The sequence below is a fragment of the Dunckerocampus dactyliophorus genome, chromosome 8 (assembly GCF_027744805.1).
Source record: "Dunckerocampus dactyliophorus isolate RoL2022-P2 chromosome 8, RoL_Ddac_1.1, whole genome shotgun sequence".
NCBI lineage: Eukaryota > Metazoa > Chordata > Actinopteri > Syngnathiformes > Syngnathidae > Dunckerocampus > Dunckerocampus dactyliophorus.
Window position 1 is genome coordinate 26,404,620 of NC_072826.1, and position 17,673 is coordinate 26,422,292.

Here is a 17,673-nt window from a genome sequence, read left to right on the forward strand (position 1 = left end):
CCAAAGGAAGTACAGGAAGTATAATGAGACCCTACTAATGCTAACATATGAGTCTGTATGTCTTGTTTATGTCTTATTTTTCTCTTATTATGTCCACTATATTGGGGAATAGGAGCGTAAATGTGACAATGGTTATTTCATGTCCAGTTGGCTCTAATAATGCTAAACACCTAACCCTCAGTCCTAACAGGTTTTCTATGCTGTGTGGGTGTCAGGGGGACTGACCTTCAGTGGTTTAGGTCTTACTTGTCAGGGAGATGTCTTACTGTGGGACTGGGTGACTCCACCTCGTCTACCGCCCACCTGGACTGTGGAGTCCCCCAGGGATCAATTCCGGGGCCCATCCTATTTGCTGTATAGCTAATCCCAATTAGTACAATATTTTATGCAGATGTACTTACCTCTTACAAAAAATGACCATGCCCCCCTGACACCCCTTCTTGACTGCTTAAGCGACGTCAAGGTCTGGTTGGCTCAAAATTTTTTAAAGCTCAGTGAGGGGAAGACAGAAGTTATCGTCCTCAATAATAATGACACCCCCTTGGTCTTGGGCCCCGTCACAGTCGGGTCCACAGCCACCAGCCTTGGCGTCATAATAGACAGTGATTTTAAACTTAATAAACAAATCAACGCCGTTGTAAAGTCCTGTTTTTATCATCTTCGGCTTCTATCCAAGGTCAGACAGTTTTTATCATTGCGACATTTTGAGCAAGCCACGCATGCTTTTATTTTGTCACGTCTGGACTACTCTAATGCCTTTACTCTGGAATAAACTACAAATGACTCTCTCGCTTACAGTTAGTCCAGAACTCTGTGGCACGGTTTTTAACAGGAACCAAAAAGAGGGAGCATATTACCCCAATTTTAGTCTCCCTGCACTGGTTGCCTGTGCGTTTTAGAATTGATTTTAAGATTTTATTCTTTGTTTTTAAGGCATTGAATGGGCTGGCCCCTCAGTACATCTCGAACCTCATCCAAATTTACACTCCAGCGCGCACATTGAGGTCCGAAGGCCAGCTCCAACTGGTGGTGCCTAAGACCAGACTTAAGACCAGGGGAGGCCGGGCCTTTTCCGTAGTTGGCCCAAAGCTGTGAAACACTCACCGCCCTCGTGTAAAAACAGCCCCCACAATTGAAAGCTTTAAGTCTCGTCTTAAAACCCACTTTTCTTGGTTTTATTTATTTTAATGGTTTTTTAATGGTTTTATTTATTTTAGTTTTTTTATTTAATTTAATATATTTATTTATTTATTTTTTTACCTACTTCTTGCATTTATTGCTTTTATTGTTTTTACTTCTTGTTTTAAATATTTTACTGTTGTACGTTTCTTTGTTTTTATTTGATCTTTTTGTTTTTACTGTAGTCATTTGTACTTTTACTTATTATTTATGGTTTTACTAGTCTGTGCAGCACTTTGGAAACAGTGTTTATAAAATGTGCTATGTAAATGAAGTGGATTGGATTGGATATGCTTTAACCAAGAAACTATTCCGTTTATAAATAAGGAATCCTACTTTGCAGAAATTCACTTATCATGGTCGGGAATAATTAACAGCCATAAACAAGGGATTACTGTATTTCTATATTTCATATTGTTTTTCATGTTTTTCATGTGAGCAAAAGGATTGGAACATGTGGCTGACAGCTGTGTCCTATTAGAATGTCCACGTTCACCTTCAGATTCCAACATTACCCAATCTGAAAGTGAGCGTAGACATCCAGTGCTATTTATCGATTGAATCGCTACACTCTAATGTGCGTGCGTGTGTGTGTGCACTCACATCAATAAAGTTGGCGTTGATATAGTCCGAGTGGGGCTCTCCGTCGAGCAGCTGCAGTCGCACCCTAGTGTGGTCGTCTGTGGGGTCAGATAACACAAGAACACAACAGGCCTAAAGTTACACTGACCCACAAAGCACAGCTGCCAACTGACTCGGCACAGGTGGCACCGTGCTGGAGGTCACCATCATGGCTTCTTCACATCTGCCACGTACTGTACGGACTAAGGAGAAAACATGCTAATGCTTTGCTTGCTCACAGCATTTACACACTTGGTACCATCTGTCTTACTCTTTTTACACCATTGCCATTACTAACGGAATTACTGGTTAATTACTGGTAATTTAAGTAATTACTGCGTTACAATTTTGAAAAACCTTCAAATATATCAAAGAATGTGGATTATTGAGCGGGTTTCACAGGCTAGTTGCTGCTAGATGAGCAGTGGCGTGTGCAATTGGGAGAGTTTGTCACAACGGACGCGGACAAACAGTTTGCCGTGGTTTACATCAATGACGTTGAAGGAGTGTGTGTACTTCCATCCTGGATAGCACTTTTACCTCGACAGAGCGCTCCAGACTCCCCATTGTTGCATTAAGTTCCCTTGTGTGGCTGTTTGGAACAACACCACCCACCTACCTCAACTCCGCCACTGATTGGGTTACCATGAAATTGTACTCTACCTTTTGCCAATCATCATTACTTATGTGTCTGCCGCCCCTCCCCCTCAACAAAGAAGGACAATCAGAAAAAAACACCCTTTCTTTGCAGTTCCTGTCCTGTGGTCAGCTGTTAGATACTGTATCTGTGCCTACCGCTCGCCGTAATGGCGCTGTAACGTTTGAAAGTGTAATTCATTAGTCAAACCGTTTTTAAACCATCTAGTCCAGCCAGCCCCGCGTCCCCCTGGGCTTGAGCCAGTGTGCGCAGAATGAGAGTCGAGCGCCAGCCATCGAGCTAAACGCCCAAGCTGTCAACCTGATGTCCAGAGCTACTCTTACGACGTCAGGGAGTGAGGATTACCAACATTCTCTCGCACAGTCACACTGGCTGACATCCGTTACACCCAGCTGGTCCAACCCTGTGCACACCCGTGGCTCAAACCAGGGTCTCCAGATTAAGAGCGAGAGGCATCAAGCTAAATGCCCTGAAAGTTCGTCTGAACATAACAAATTGCATATTCATTTTTTAAGAAGACAAAATGAACCTAATTGCGCCGCTGTCAACTCCATGTCCAGCGCGACTCTTAAGGCATCAGAGAGTGAGGTTGACCAACATACCTTCGCACAGTTCCACCAGCTGTTACACTCACCCCCCTGAACCTCACTCTCATCTCGGTCACGGCACCAGTGCAACCCTCCTGGTCCAGCCAGGCCCTCAAGGGCTTCGACCAGGGTCAGAAGAATGACAGTCGAGAGCGCAAACCACTAGTGGTGTAACAATTCATCTACTACATTGATGCATCGATTTATATTCTATATACGTTATGTTCAATCTACATCGATCTGTGTTCAGCAAGTTTCCATTCCGGACGACATATAACCATCTAACATAATTTAAAAGGTAATCAATCAATTTGAGTCGATACTAGGAAATAAAGCATTGGATTTAAGCATGGCAGACTTTATATGAATGTGTGGGTTTTTTTCACACTTTTAATGATAAAGACATTAAACGTTACTCGATTCAGTCTGTGTCTGCAAGGTCATCGTCTTTTTCTTCTTTTGGTCAGTTGATTCACTTCATTCAGTATTCATATTTTCATATTTAACTCATCTGTCCTTATTTGAAACTCTTTTTAAGAGACATTTATGGGGACAATGTGCAAAGTAAGGACGTTTTGTACGCCTCTAGATGGAAGTTTACGGTCCAATAGCAGTGATGCTTTGTGACATCATCATCTAGCGCGGCGTGCCCGGGTCAAAACACATATGTGCGCTACAAAACTTCTGTCATTTGTGTATTCTTGCTAATTGCTGCACCATTCTTTCAAATGGATGCTCTGATCAGGAGGATTATCAGCACAAAAAAAAGCCCCTGCTGCTATTGGGCCGTACAGGTGAGAAAGTTTCACCTAATTGAAGACACCATACCACCTTCATTCCTTCATTTGCTGTTCATCCTGATTTTGTACTGTATTTTTTGTACTCATTGATAATTTATTCTTAAGTATGTCAGTATTACTAATAATTTATACCTGACTCCCTTACAAAAACCAACAGGAATCTAGGAAACTTCACCTGCACTGTCCAGTATCCAGGTATTTATTTTACAGTCACACTGGTTGAATATTTGGTTAAAATGTTACTGAATCTATTTAAAGTTACTGAATCGTTTCGGATCATATCGTTCTAAATGAACCAATATCATCCTTGAATTGTATCGGCAACCACAAATCGAATCGTTATTAAAATGAATCGTTACACCCTAACAAGCCATTGAGCTAAAGCTAAGATGATGTATTTACACTGTTTGACGCATCTATACATTTTTATTAACCCGAACGGTTGATCCCAAAGACGTCTTTTATGTTCTTTTGCACGAGAGGCAAAAAGAGGTGATGACGCAACTGCACACTAGTAGATGTCACATTTAGAGTAGTTTTAAGCCATAAAAATGGCCACAAGTTGGCAGAAGTGCATTTGATAAGAGCTCGGCATGGATTATTTGCATGTAAAACACACTCGACAACAAGGAGGAGCAGTCAAAATCATCTAAAATGGCCAGTACTGAAGGGGTTGTTTTTTGAAAAATGGCTGGGTTTAAATGCGTTAATGTGTCAGGGACGGAGGTTTACCAACCTACTCTTGCACAGCCACACTGGCTGGCATCCGTTACACGTTGGAGGGAAACAATAACGGCCTTACTAACGGCCAACACTGGTGATGACAGCATTGAAGAGACTTTGATCCACCCGAACAAGATAAGCTTTTGTTGCTATTTTTTACTCCAGTTTAGAGCAGTGGGCCTCCATGATGCTCAATCAGTAAGCTGCATCACATGATCAAGATGAACTGGATCCAGTGGGATCACCTTGAGGAGAATCACATGTGGAGATTCTGACAGCCGCCTTCCATCAATGGCACTACAAAGCCGCTCTGCCGCGACAGGAAACTGTCATCCTCTTACATCCTTTTCCTGGCCAACAAACGCAGCCGGGGGTCGTTTGTCCGCCCGGTGCTCCTTCATTACTCCTCATCCTCGTGCCTCTTCTTCCTGTAGTTCTTTTCCCCATCTACCTTGTTGCATCCCCCTCTCCCGCTCCATTAGCCCATGCTGCTTTGCCGCCTCACACGCTGGTAATTGCACGGGGCCGGTGTCAGAAGCTGTCATAACACCACAGCGACCCGTGTGAAGCCTGGAGGGAGGGGCCCTCTCTGCTGCTCTCTGCCCAGGGAGGGGAGCCTCTAATTGGGCTGAGTTGGCAGGAGGTGCTGGCTTGCAAAAACACCGCAGATCTGGACACAGTCCACAGGTTTGCAGAGGCTGATTGTGTGTGTGTGTGTGTGTGTGTGTGTTTGTGGGTGTGTGTGTGTGTGTGTGTGTGTGTGTGTGTGTGTATGGACAATATTCAAAAGTTTTAAATAGCTGCAGTCCACTTGTTCAGAGTAAAGAGTTCGTTCTTAGGTTGATATGAGGACTGTGGGAAGTACTGGATGGAACTGGATGCTGGTTCAACCCTCAGTAGAAGCAACAGCTAAGCCAGGGAGGGACCTGTTTTGAAAAAACGTTCTAACAGCGAGGCGGAGACAGGCATCGTGGTCGATCGGGGGATAAGCTGTACAAGCGACCAAGGCCTGGAACCTGAGCGAACATCTTCTCGTAGCTATTGCTAGTAAATGTCTGGTGCCGATAGCTGGATTTATATCATTGTTTTTACAGAGTGAAAGTCCCCCCAGATTCATTTATTCTAACAGCTGTGCAATGAGACTAGGAGTCTCAAGGACAGTTTACAGTTTAATTCAAGCAATTGTAATGACAGCGCTGGAGAGATTGATTAGCTGCCAACGAACGTTTAGCCAAGTCAAATGGCTCTCCAAAGCTTTTGTCAGAGAGGTGGTCACTGTAAGAGTGACAATAAAGTTGTATTTTATCTCCAGCGTGGATGTGAACGGGCAGAATACAGTAGTTGTGTGTTCATGTTGTTCTCTGCAGCAACATCCCAATGAGCGTAGTCTGAGGGTGAAAGGTCACAAGTCCATTACTCATTAATGAGCTGCACTTCTCTGCTGAGTCTTCCTCTCCTCAAGACCTCGTGACCCGCCCCCCCCCTCAGCTTTTACTTTCTCTCCACAAAGTCTTGTCATTCCCCGAGAGCTGCTGGACAAGTTTTGTTGAGGAAAACTTCTCAAGTGAACCAAGCTGCCCTGAGTTCATATTTCAGCCGCAAAGAAGAACAGAGATGGAATTTGGAGGCACAGAAACAACCTGACGGCATCACAGCTAACCTGGCAGCTGCTGTTGCTTGAGGTCCTTCTTGCAGGCGAATGCTAATCATGACATTTAGCAGGACGTAAACACAAAAAGACCTTGCACAATCTTTACTTTACTTCTATTCAATCCACCATTATAACAATAATAATAATAATAAGACGAAGAATGTCCACAACAATACAAACTCGTGCATCTCACACACTTGCATAATAGAAAGCACTAAAAAACTCCAAACTAGTTCAAAAAGTCAAAATAAAGAAGTGCCATTTACTGTAATGAATGCTGTCACTCCTCCGCACAAGATGCAGACAGCAGGTGAGAAATTGTAAATGTGCGGCCATGTAGAGACACAAATGACATGCGGTCGTGTACATAAGATACATAACATACCGTGGTACCTTGGTTTTTGGTATTAATTCATTTCAAAAGGTCAAAAAAACCCAGCACACCGGTCAAAACACAAACCAAAGCAATTTTTCCCCCTAGGAAATAATGCAAATAAACTGGAACACAAAACCCTGTACAGTAATCCCTCGTTTATCACAGTTAATTGGTTACAGACCTGACCGTGATGAGTGGATTTTTGCAAAGTAAGAGTCCTTACTTATAAATGGATTAGAAATTTTGGGAGTTAGAGCATAGAAAACTTGTTTATGACTTTCTAAATACAGTTTTTAACATTATTAGAGCACTCCAGACATGAATGAACACCCCTATTGTCACCTTTACCCTCCTATTACCCAATATAGTAGACATGATCAGACAAATTAAGACATATAAGACATAGCAAACCTGATATTGACCTTCTAAAAACGGGTTTTAACATTATTAGATCCCTCTAGACAAGAAATAACACCCCTATAGTCACCTTTACACTCTTATAACCCAATACAGTAGACATAATAAGAGAGAATAAGACATCTAAGATGTAAATAAGACATAATATAGACTCACACATGTTAGCACATACCTGTAGTTCCTGGTTGTTTCTTGCAGTACCTCCTGCGGTGGCTATTGTCTCATCAGTGTAATATTACTGACACCTAGTGACCAGTGTAGAATACTACATATCATCACAAAGTCTTTGAATGCGTCTCTGAATGCCTTATACTATTTGTATTTTACTTAATTAAGCCATTTTTATTATGTTTACATTTTTTAATTTAGGCCCAAAATACGTAAAATTAGCTTAAATATGCATATTTTTGGGTCAACAATAGGCCATATTCAACCACGAAACAGCATGATTTATTAAGTAATATATTTCCCAAAAAACGTGATCGAGTGAAGCCGTGGAAAATTCAACGCGGAGAGTGGTGAGGGACGACTGTATTATAATACGCTGAAGATGACAAAAAAACAAATGGGCATACAGTATTGTGTCATATGTGTTGTCAAAATGCTTGAAATCTAGTTACGACACACATGGATTATAGAATGTCCACCTGTGACATTTATCCAGCTACTGTACGATAAACTTTCGCACAATCATGAGCGTTTGCGCATCAAGTGATGACGGATGTTATTGTATAAGAAGAATATCATCAGCATATGTTCTTAACAAGCCAAACCCATTCATCCTCCAAAACATGGCACAGAAATAAGGACCGCGGTGGCAGTTAAACGTCACACGAGCATCCTCGCGGGAAGCAAAGGAGGTGTTAACGTGCGGAGCGGCTTAAAGTGATGAAGTCGACTTTAATGGAAAAGGCAAACAAATTTGCAGCAGCGCCTTGAAAGTGCTGAACAACAACTTTTGCCTCCTTCAATCCTCTCTGCCTGAATCTACAAGCCACTAAACACACACACACACACACACACACACTCTGCTTGCACGCTTCAGGCGCCGCGTAGCACGACTGCGTCCGTCACGGATCTCGCTAATCAGTTAACTCGCCGCAGAGTCAGCCCGACTCAAGGCGTTAGCGAGCTTAATAGACTGGGCGGTTGTGTGTTTGTTTGTGTGTCTCTCTGTGCTTGTTTGCGCGTTGTACGACACGTGTGTCTGTTGTGTTCAACAGGCTTGACGATGTGCGGGTGTGTGCACTTTTTTAAATGGACACTTGTGTATATTTTCTGACATTATGCACAAATATGTGTGCGTGTGCGTATGTGTGTGTGTGTGTGTGTGAGCAAGATGGAGGGTATTAAAGTGTGTAATAGCCTATTAAGTCCGCAGCTCCCTCCAGCTGATGTGTCAAACAACTTGGAATGTTGACTGACAGACACACACACACGCACGCACACGCACACGCACACGCAAACTGTGGTGAAGAAAAATTTCAGAATGTCTTTTCTGCAGGTGCCAAGCAGAAGTAAATGTGTCTTGACTACAACAGCAATAAACTGTAAAATAATGTTAAATAAATACCTCTCAAAAGTGTTTTCAAAATCCAAATTCAACATTGTTACCGTATTTTCAAGTACGAGGTACAAGTCACACTTTTCTTTCGTAGGTTGGTCCTGCGACAGAATACAGTTATCCCTTGTTTATGGCAAATAATTGGCCTCACACAGGCCGTGATAAGCGTATTTCCGGGATTTATAAATGCAATATTTTCATAGTTATGGCACAGAAAACTTGTTAATGACCTTCTAAATATGTTTTTTTAACATTATTAGAGCCCTCTAGACATGAAATAATGAAAAAACACCCCTAAGTCACATTTACATTCCTATTACCCAATATAATAGACGTCATAAGAGAAAATAAGCCGTTTAAGACATAAATAAAACTTGTGGTCGTGTTCCGGTGCTTGTAGGGGAGCAGAATGGGTGGCGGACAGGAAGTGAAGTCGGAGGTTCACAGCTTGTCGTGAGTTATGGCCGCAACAGTAGCCCGTTTTATTATTATGATGATATCATTATGTTATTATTATTATTGGGCCTATGGTGAGTTAAAGCTGCCAATAACAGCCTGTTGTTCCAGTGATCAAGTCTGGTGCTTGTCTCACTGAACAATTACTGACACCGAGTAACCAATGTAGAATATTACATTCACAATTTGAAACTTCTTCTTCTTCTTATAGTTGTGTTTTAGTTAATTTAGCCATTTTTATGCTAAAAGATGCTTAATTAAGGCAAACGCATGCATACAATTGGCTTCAATATGCATACTTTTTTGCTAATAATAGGCCGTATTCAACCACAAAACAGTGTGATTTATTAATTAATATATGTCTGAAAAACCGCTGCAATTTTCAAACCGAGATGTGGTGAGGGACTACTGTATATCAAAATATTTACAGCATATAATTGAACATGTGCTGCCTTAAACTTAAAATGGGGCGGTGGTTGTTTTTTGGCATCCCCTTGTGGCCACGACAGTTTTTAAATAATTGAGCTGGGCTTGTTGTACCAGAGTTAGGCACACAAATAGAATGATACCGGACGTTTTTTGTTAAGGGCCCTGTCACACCTTGACGATTTAGCCAGCGCATGCCTGACGTCATCATTTTGATGGCATACGTTGAACTGTCACCTCACTAGACATCGCAGTGTCAACATCACCATCATGCCGAAGAAAATTTCGAAGACCGCTGCCAAGAAGTATCAGGGCAGTGACGGAGGCCGAGGGCGAGGACGTGGACGTAAGAAGGATCCATCGCCACCCACACCCTACCCCTCCCACTCTCACTCTGATGGAGATGACGCAGGTTCTAACACCTCTTCCCCTCCTGTTGGTTCCATTCCCAGTGTCACATTGCCCTCTACTGGTCAAGCATGTAGCAGTATAAAAATTGAGTTACTACAAGGCATAGCATAGTCTACTGTATCTGCAAAAACAGCAGCCTCCATCTCCTCTCAGTCAACGCTTGCCAAGAAGAGAGCCAAGAAGACAGTTCTGTCTCAAGGTCTGTTGACGTATTACGACTTGTGCGTAACTTACAAACAACGTGTGTGAACGGGCGTCAACGATCGCATAACTTATTGCCCGCGTATGCGGGACGTATGAATCATACGTTGACAGACGTCGAAAAGTTTTTGGACGACTTGGACGTACTACGACGTATGCCGGCGTGCTTCCGCGTGCTCTTAACTTATACAAAACTTACCCATAACTTATTCGACGTACGCCAGCGTATTGGCCAAATTTTTCATACGTTGGCGTCAGCTGGCTAAATCGTCAAGGTGTGACAGGCCCTTTACGGATGACTTTCTAATATACTTCTGTCAGTAAGTAATGTGCAACTGTGGGGTGTGGATTTACAAGTGTGCTATTTTTGACTGCAGTGTTGTTTCAGGAGGACGCTAATCATGTCTAGCTTGGAGATTGTAGCTACTGTGTCAACCACTGAATAAATACACACGTAGAATTTTTTGTCTATTTCATTCATTTGTAAATACATGAAGTTTTGGTGTTAAAATACAGCTGATTGATATGTCCCAGAGCCATGTCACGTATTAAAAGTGTGACATTTATTAAACGGGTAAGGCTTTATAGTATATATACATACAAAAGCGACATTGCCCCCTCCCTCTGCCTGAAGATGAAGAACCTAATGAAGTGCCCAGCGAGTACAGTAGACAAGAGTGTCATGATTACACATTGTTCGTGCTGATCAGCCAATATCACACTGTCACCCTCTTAAATTCGAGACAATGCTGAACCTTCTAATTAAGACTCGCTAATTGTTCTGATCATCATCTCTTCATCTTCCCTGGATGTTTTTTTCTGTCTTTTCACGCCAGCAATTGTTTCAAAAGAGCATAAGAACTCGCCACCTACTGTCACCCCAAAGTGATGGAAAGGAGGAAGCACTGATGAATGCAATCAGCTCCGTCATTCACGAGCCACACCGTAGGTCGTTAGCGCAATTATCTACCGACCTCTTCATCATGTCCTGTTGGGAGGGCTGTTGACCTGGTTTTTGTCTTTGACACAACTATAAGAAAAAGGCAAGTTATACAACTACACTATAAACTACACATGACAAGCCAGCGCGTTTGACAAGCATGTTAGTGCCAAGTAAGTTCACCAAACTCCCGATCTCATTCCACATCACTCAGTTTTTAAAAAAGATATGAATTAATTAAAGCTACGAGCAACGTTGAACTGACCCTCGCACTCCCTTGCAACTCGGGCATTGTTTAAAATTTCCTGTCGCCACTGGGTGGCGCTGATACAAATTCAGGAAGTGACCTACGCATAGCGTCAAGGCGCCGTCTTCATCATATGAACAAATTGTAACGAAGATTGGACCTTGTGGATGGAGCCAAGTTAAGAATGCTTTTAGTTTTGCGGCGAATCGTCTGATTGATCGTCAGAGTTTGTTGCCATGCCCCGCCCACATCCTCTGGCATAGGCCAAATTGGGTCGCAATATATCATTGGCCAACTGTCTGTTATGTGTGACTTTAATTTGCGCTCATATGGTCACAGTCCCTATGACTAGTTCATCTAAGCACGACCCCTGGTTTTTGCCCAAAAATGGGCGCTTCAAATAAAAACGTCTGACTTCTTGTTTGTTTTGGAACATGGCTTCTTGACTTTTTGTGCCTCCTTACATGTTAGACGTCTCCACCAAATTTCATGATGATCCGTGAAACTGCTGGCAGGGGCTAATTAGAAGGGGGTACTTCTGAGTGAGTTTTGGGGGTTCGTGTTCAGAACCCCTAAAATTTTTCGCCAGGCCAGATGCGCTTGCAAATTTTCTGGAGTTTTTGTGTGTAGTAAAGCCTTCAAAAATGCCAGGAAAGTTGCGGAACAATAATAATAAACAGCAATTGTAAATCATGCTGTTTCATGGTTAAATACTGCCTATTATTAGTTTTACATTTTTTTTTTCCCTAAATGAAGCATTTTCGTTTGTTTTTTTTAATACAATAAATAGGCTAAAAATAAATGAAGCATTTTCAAGCATAAAAATGGCTTAATGAAGCAAAATACAAATATAAAGCATTCAGAAGACGCATTCAAAGACGTTGCGATGATATGGAGTATTCTACACCGGTCACCAGGTGGCCAGAAAAGTACTTACAGTGGTACCTCGGCTTCCGTACGTCCCAGCTTTCATGACATTCAATTTCCGATGAAAATGATTGCAAAAAATAACTTTTCGTACACCGTGTCAGTTACTGCATGGCCAAACAGTAAGCGTAACAAACATGAAAAACAAGTGCAATAACATTTGGATGATGCAAGAAATATGCAAACGGGTCATAACACCAGCAGCTTTTCATACTAGCACTTTAACGCCTCCGCACTTTATGTGTCCCTGAAGTCATGGTTTTGTCAAGTATTTCACTGATGTCAAATGCTCTTTTTACGGTACTTAAACATTAAAAAAGTCAGTGTTTTGCAAGTCTCAAGTAAACCTCAAGTCTTTAATCTCAAGTCTCAAGTCAAGCCCCAAGTCAAGACAAGACGGGTCGGGTCAAGTCTGAAATCATAGGCTTGAAATTTCCGAGTCCTTACAAGTCTTAAGCACTGTTTAGTGTTTAGCAAATAAAATTCCATTTTAACAATGTAACAATCTATTGCTTTTGACAAATACAATGAATGCATTTTGAACTGTTACTGTTTTAAAATGGCACTGGTGTAACAAGACTTAGCCACAGAAAAAGAGTGCTGACATGCACTCAGCAGGGGTGTCCAAACGTTTTTCCAGCGAGGGCCACATCGTGAAAAATGAAAGGATGCAACTTTGCCACTTTGATATTTTGTAAAGCAACACATGTAGAAGGAACAAAGTGCATCTCAGCTTTGTCATGCAGGTGAGAAAGCATATTATCAGTATCAACTTCACTCTTTGCTCTTTTTCCAGCATTTTTTTAAACTTTTTCCAAATTTTCTTCTTAAATAATCTTCGTAAATGTTCTTCTCATAATATTATGACTTTTTTTTCCCATAATATTATAACCTTTTCCCCAACCTTATTTTCCAAAAATTAAAACTTTATTTTGTTGTGTTTGTTTCCCATAATTATTGCAGCTTTTAACAGTTTTTGTTTAATATTTCAACATTATTTTCATAATATTAAAAGTTCATTCTTATAAAATTGAGATTGAGATTGAGATTGAGATTTGAGGACTTTTTTCTCTTAATATTTTGACTTTATTCTTGTATAATTCCATTTTTTTCATTTCTGATGTAGTTTCCATCCATCCATCCATTTTCTATACCGCTTCTTCCTCATTATGGTCGCGGGGGCATGCTGGAGCCTATCCCAGCTGACTTCGGGCGACAGGCGGGGTACACCCTGGACTGGTCGCCAGCCAATCGCAGGGCACATATAGACAAACAACCATTCACACTTGATGTAGTTTAAGTTTTTTATTTTCCAACTATTCCACCTTCCTTCTCGTAAAGTCTTTTCTCCTAATGGTGACTTTAGTCCCATAACATTTTGACTTTATTTTCGTAACATTAGAACTTTTTCTGCAACCTAATTTTCCAAAAATTACAACTTTATTTGTTGTTTTTTTTGTTTCTCATAATCTTACGACTTGTGTATTTTTTTCTTTAATATTTCAACTTTATTCTCATAAATGTTAGTTTTCCTTATATTACGACATTCTCATAAAATTCCAACTTTTTCTCGTAGATTACAATATTTTTCCCTTAATATTTTGACTTTATTCTACTAAAATGACTGCAGATTTTTTTAATTTTTGAATTTTTCTTGTTAAATTATATTTTGAGAATGTGCCACGGGCCAATTAAAAAACAGCCGCGGGCTGCAAATGGCACCCGGGCCGCACTTTGGACACCCCTGGTGTATCTCCATAAATCCAAACAGCTGTAAGTGTGAACATCATCTCTCTCAAAGCTTTGCTTTGCTTCCGGGGAGTAGACGCGCGTAGCAAGAAGGTGAAGTAAAGTTTAATCCCAACGCTTTTACTGAAGCAAGTCGTCTAATAAAGACAACGCACCCCGCTGTCCCCCTCAGGGTTTTCCTTAAGAAAATGAGCCTTTGTACGATGGCGGCAAGCAAGATGGACACTTTCCATTACCAGGCGCTGGTAATTAAAGCATTTGTCCTAATAGCAAATTTATCATAATTCCTGTTGGCCATCGAGGCTGTGACAGCCTATTTCACTTCTGCGCGCTTTCATTTCAAAGCCTTCACGCTGGTGTCGTGTCTCCGCCTCGACACCAAGACCTTTAATTGGACGTGCGCGCCCACATGCACGCCCCTGGTGGAAGCTCTCACTGTGCACGACAATGCGACACAATGACGTTAAGTGCATTTTACACTGAAATAACGTCTGCTTCAAACTGTGTTAATGCTTTCACACGTTGCACTCCTTTATCCCAACTTGTGTGTGACATCGAACCACTTGGAAAATGAATACAATGCGCACGCAGGCAAATCTTTTGTCCTTGTTCTTGTGTACCGTTGGTTATGGTGCGATATTGTGCAGAACAAACAAATACGTCGCTCCATGTGTGGTGCGTGGGCTTTGTGTGCTCTGAGCAAGAAAGTTTGAAAGTTACCGCCCCCCATGGAGTAAAAAAAACCTAGGGTGACCTAGGGTGCTTTTTGTTTTTTTTTTTAATAAAGTGATGAAAATGTCCAGGTTTTCATTGTTTTTTCGCTAATTAGATAATATTTCCTATTTTTTAGTTATTTGTCCAGTAAGACTTGAAAAGAGAACTATTACATTCTTACAGGCAGATTTTCCTCATACAGAAGGGAGATCCTTTCTATCATCATTTCATTTTAAAGTCATTTTTGCACCACTGAAATTTATGAAAGATTATTTCAGGCATAATAAAACATGTTGAGGAACCTCTGAGAAGCTTGTGTCAATTTGTGTCTTTGGTTTTAGTTAGTATTTGTATTGTATTATTTGTTTTAATATTTATATAAAATAAATTTATTCCTAATTAATAAAAAATTAAAACTGTCTGTAATGTAAATAAAATGTATAAAATTATTACATATTAAATATTTAATATTTAAATACTTAAATATAAAAATAAAACTACAATAATTATATTTAATATTTAATAATTAAATAGTTTTTAAAAGTAACACAAAAATAAAATAACTATATTACACACTTAGTAATTAAATCATTTTAAAAATAAAAAAATATAAAATATTTAACAATCAAATTTATGTTGATTAATTTATTGTATAAAATAAAAATAACTGCATTAAATATTTTATATTTAAGTAGTTTTATTGTTATTGTATTTATCTATTTTCTATTTATCTATTTCTATTTTAAATGTATGGAAATCGAGTTAGACTTGGAGTGTCCTAGTATTTGATCCTTCTTTTGCTCAGACAGCACCTTTAATTTGGAGTCTTTCTAGTTTGAAAGTTTGTGACATGTTACCACGAAGGAGCAACGGCGACGCTAGGCGGCGCACACGTGCACGTCTGAGCATGTTTCTGTCGAAAGCGGTAACCCTCGGGGAAACACTGAACTGCTGAACTATTTGTCTATGTCCTCACTCACAGGCACTGAAGCACATACAGGTGGCGCTATAACTCCTAACTATGAAGACATTTTAAGTGTGATGATGGTTATTTTGGGAAGAGGTGGCATTCAGACAAAGATGGGCTACCCTAAACCAGACAAAAGCCAAACAATTGTTGTGGACACAACCTTTTTGTTATCCATGGCAAAACCAAACAAAAGAAAAAGATGCCAACATCACGTGATATGCTAACAAGGACGGCGGGCAGGCATAAAGAGCGCGAGTCATTGCGGTACTCACAAGCGATGATGTTGCCGTAGCGATTCTTGTTGCGGTTCTCGTCCTTCTTGGCGCTTTCCCAGGGTGCCGTCTGTCCCTCCGCCAGGGCCTGAAGACACGCACACGTCACACATCAGTTAGGAGAGTGTGGCTATGCAAGTGGTGCATTATGGGTGGCACATATGGCCCGGTGCCCGGGGCGTGTGGACGCTGTCGCACGGGCTGTGAAAAGTGACATGAATATCTACGATGCTAACCTTAGCGTTGCAGGGGGGAGCGCGAACGACGTGGAACATCACTCAAGTACCAATAAGGAGTAACCCAACTCCAAGAGTCAAAAACAAAAAAAACAAGCCCTCATGATCTCCTTGTGCGTGCTGGCGGACTCACGCTACGCCACTTGTACCCTGACGGACTTGGCCGCCACTCCCCCTCCCCAGCCTGGGCACCGCTGGCCTGCACTCACACTGAGTATTCACAAATCTACTTGTCTAGTCTGCTGTTTTACTACAATTTCTCAGACTTTTTGGATTATTTCCATTCTTATTGCAAGTCATTCTAATGATTTCTATCGTGGAAGGCGGCGGCTGTGAGCAATCGTGTGAACTAAATCAGGGGCGTAAATATTATTGTCATAATATTTTGACTTTATTCTAACAAAATGAAACTATTTTTCCTAAACTAATGTCCCAGAAATTACTAATTTATTTTGTTTTGTTCATTTCTCATAATATTGCGAAAAAAAATCTTTAATATTTTAACTCTATGGCACAAGAATGACATTATTTTTCCTCATGACTTTATGATTTTATTCCTGTGAAATTGAAACTTTTGTTCTCCTTGTCATTCTCTTAATATTTTGACTTTTTTTTCCCATTTTTGTACTTCTTATTCTTATTATGACTATATTCCCATTACATTTGAATTTTATTCTAGCAACATTATAACATTTTCCGCAACCTAATTTTCCAAAAATTTTATTTTATTTGTTGTTTCTCATATTACAATTCTTAAAAAATAATATCTTATATACTAAAATTACAATGTTATTCTCACAAAATTCCGCCATTTTCTTATTAGAATACAATTTTTTTTCTTAATATTTTGACTTTATTTTTCTTTTTTTGCTGTTATTGTTCAGGTTTTTTGTTTTTTGTTTTTAGTTTTTTTGTTAAATTGTAATTTCTGAATTAGCCACGGGCCAATAAAAAAACAGCCGCATGCCGCACATGGCCCCCGGGGCCGCACTTTGGGCACCCTAGAACTAAAAGATGTCTTTCTTTGTTATCCACACAAATGTAATTCAGGATGCATTTATTTATACAGGTGGTCCTCTGTTTACAACATTCCGTGTTACGACGTTTTGCGGTCACAAACGGGCTCCCATAAATCAATTAAAGGCGTCGTTTTAGTCCGTGAACAGAAGACTCGCTGGATAACTAGTTCCTAATGACTTACTAGTTACTAGCGACTAGCAAGGATGCAGTGTGCGCCTGCAAAGCCACACTGAGCAAGAATAAATTGCTTCTTAGTTCACTTTTTGCGCTTCATTATGTCTCCCAAGCGGTAGTGCGCCAAAGAAAAGGAAAGCCATCCCTGTGGAAGTGAAAATGAACACCAGCAAAAGAGAAAGTGTGTGTGTGTGTTTACCTCGTACTCCTCCTTGAAGCCGTATCCTTGACCACATTTCATCTGAGTGATGTGTTGGAGGAGGTCTGCCACTCGGATGGCAGGTTGAAACTGACCCGCCTGGAACTGACCTGCGAGATGGACGGAGGACAAAGATCAGCAGACGCACAAAAGTA

General features: G+C 40.7%; 1 protein-coding gene across 11 annotated transcripts in view; it reads right to left on the reverse strand.

The window, feature by feature from the left end:
- The window catches only part of ptprt (protein tyrosine phosphatase receptor type T), a 230,476-nt gene that overhangs the window by 24,674 nt on the left and 188,129 nt on the right, over positions 1-17,673 (reverse strand). For 8 of the 11 annotated variants that reach the window (XM_054784608.1, XM_054784607.1, XM_054784606.1 and 5 more), the window contains 3 exons: positions 17,519-17,628; positions 15,890-15,977; positions 1,783-1,868 (listed from right to left, as the gene is read on the reverse strand). In XM_054784608.1, coding sequence (XP_054640583.1) covers positions 1,783-1,868; positions 15,890-15,977; positions 17,519-17,628 — 284 coding nt within the window. The remainder of the gene's footprint in view (positions 1-1,782; positions 1,869-15,889; positions 15,978-17,518; positions 17,629-17,673) is intronic. The other 3 variants (XM_054784610.1, XM_054784609.1, XM_054784603.1) reach the window with 1 other exon arrangement.